The 2,477-nt window shown below is 34.5% G+C and overlaps 1 protein-coding gene across 1 annotated transcript; it reads right to left on the bottom strand.

Annotated features, from left to right (window-relative positions):
- Window positions 1–1,159: 1,159 nt before the first annotated feature.
- Window positions 1,160–2,116, bottom strand: LOC102860732 (olfactory receptor 6C6-like). The gene has a single exon (XM_006884001.1). It carries the CDS (start codon window positions 2,114–2,116, stop codon window positions 1,160–1,162), a length of 957 nt encoding a protein of 318 aa, XP_006884063.1.
- Between the last annotated feature and the right edge of the window lie 361 nt (window positions 2,117–2,477).

Below are 2,477 nucleotides of genomic sequence, written 5' to 3'. Positions count from 1 at the left end.
AGACCCCAGTTGAGATAGATTAATACAGTGACTAGGGCAATGGGGGTTGGTGTGTCAGAATCAGTGAGACTGTCTCAGGACAGGGAAGGGTTCAGAGCTACTGTACATAGGGTCACTATGCATCGCAGGCGATTCAACCAATAACCTACTAAACACAGGTTTGGAAGCAGGAGTGATATGCACTTTTAAATAACATGCCTCTGGAAATTCTATGAACATTGATAAATGTTAATGGTTGTAGAGAGCCTTCAAGCCTTTTGTACATAGGGTCACTATGAGCCGTGCTCCACTCTAAGGCAATCAACACCACCACCACCACCTTGATTTGACATTATTATGTTGATATGTTCATATAATGATTTGTATGTATCATAATAAAAAGAAAATTTATTTAAAATGATAAAAGTAGAATGAATATAAATTTTCACTTATGAATTCTTTCAAATCTATTAAAAGATCCCCAAAGCCAGTTTGTAATAAATTATGCACAAAATATGTCATTCACCTTGCTCTTATATGAGCAATTTGAACAATTAGAACCAAATACTGCAGCTCAATTATTTCCACCCCACCAGTAACAGTTAATACTTACAAATACACTATACTATTCTTAATAATTCTATAACAATCCATGTGAATCATTTCTAAGCAAAACCACTTTTTATTTCTTTGCATTTAGCATACCTCTCATTACAGCATCCTTAAATTTTATTCTTTTCTAAGTTATCTTTCAAAATTCAGCATTAGTGATAGTTACATTGGGAAGTATATGATGATCATTTAAAATAAACAGTTTGCCTTTCTCCAATTGCATTACATAGCAATTATCAAATCCTTAAATTTTATAATGATATCTACTTATGAGACATTTCATGATAAATATATATAGACATAAAATTAGTGGTTTGCCAAGTAACTTTTACCAAATATTCAATCCTTATAACTCTCATTTATGATAAGACATATTCCAAGGCAAAGATGGAATTTAATATTTTGTATTTAAGAATCCAGTTTACTATTAGATTATAGGAGAATAAGAACACAGAAGACTGAAAAAAATGGTGAAAAATAAAATACAACAAATTTATTGAGATGAGAGATGTTGTGAATCTTAAATTATATACCTAGAAATTGCATTGTATTATCTCATACAATCACATTACTTACATAACATTTTCTTCTCATTTAGAAAATGACAAACTTTTTGGAGCATATCCTTGAGGGCTTCTTTTACCTGCTGATTCCGTAGAGTGTAAATGAAGGGATTTAATAATGGGGCCACAGAAGTATTGAGCACTGCTACACCTTTAGTTAAGGCCACTCTTTCTTTTGCTGATGGTTTCATGTACATAAAGATGCAACTCCCATAAGTAATTGAGACGACCACCATATGTGAGGAACAGGTAGAAAAGGCCTTTGATCGTTGTTGAGCAGAAGGAAATTTTAGAATTGTTTTGATGATGAATGTATAGGACAGGACCACTAACAACAATGTGACCACAAGCGTCAGTACAGCTAAGACAAAAGCCATCAATTCTATTAACTTAGTATCTGTGCATGAAAGCTGAAGGATAGGAGAAGTGTCACATAGGAAGTGGTCGATAGTTTTAGAAGCACAGAAATCCAGTTGTAGTCCCAAAACCAAAGGAGGAAAGATGATCAGGAATCCAGTTACCCAAGAGCTGAGTACAAGCTGGTAACACACCCGAGTGTTCATAATAATGGGGTAATGCAGAGGTTTGCAGATGGCAACATAGCGGTCATAAGACATGGCAGCCAGAAGGTAAAATTCTGTAATACCTAACAAAAAAAAAAAGAATAGTTGAGTTGCACAACCATTATAGGAAATTGTTTTATCTCCAGTCAGAATGGTAGTTAAGAATCTCGGAATGCAGACTGTTGTGAATGAAACTTCTAAAAAGGAGAAATTCCGGAGGAAGAAATACATGGGAGTCTTGAGGCGGGGATCTAGCAGAGTGAGAAGGATGATGACTAAGTTCCCCATCATGCTCAGAATGTAGTTGAGGAAGAGAAAGAGGAAGATCACAATTTGCAGCAGAGGATCATCTGTCAGTCCAAGGAGAATGAACTCTATTTCCTTTGACTGGTTCTTCATTTCTCCTTTGTCCTACCAAATCTAGAGGAAATTAAAGGGGCAATATCCTAAATAAGAAAAGCAGTGTGAATTTTCCCCCAATTATTCATAGAAGAAATCATATTTGAAATTTACCTATAAGCCAATATTTTTACATATCAGCTTATTCAAGTTAATTAAAATGAATCTGTCTTCCCATTTTCCAGTCATCTTTGTTAGAATTAGGGTTTTTCCCCCCTTGTTTAAATTCTAATAAATATTATTAAACAGGAGTTTAACAATACTTCAACGAGACAATTTGGTACAGGAATTAAAGAGGTTGACTGCTAACAGGAAGATCTACAGTTTGAACTCACCAGCTATTCTATGGGATAAAAATCTG

The sequence above is a fragment of the Elephantulus edwardii genome, unplaced genomic scaffold, assembly GCF_000299155.1.
Source record: "Elephantulus edwardii isolate Elephantulus edwardi_28Jun2011 unplaced genomic scaffold, EleEdw1.0 scaffold00030, whole genome shotgun sequence".
Lineage (NCBI taxonomy): Eukaryota > Metazoa > Chordata > Mammalia > Macroscelidea > Macroscelididae > Elephantulus > Elephantulus edwardii.
Note: the sequence above shows the minus strand (reverse complement) of the source record. Positions and strands in the feature narration are given on the sequence as shown.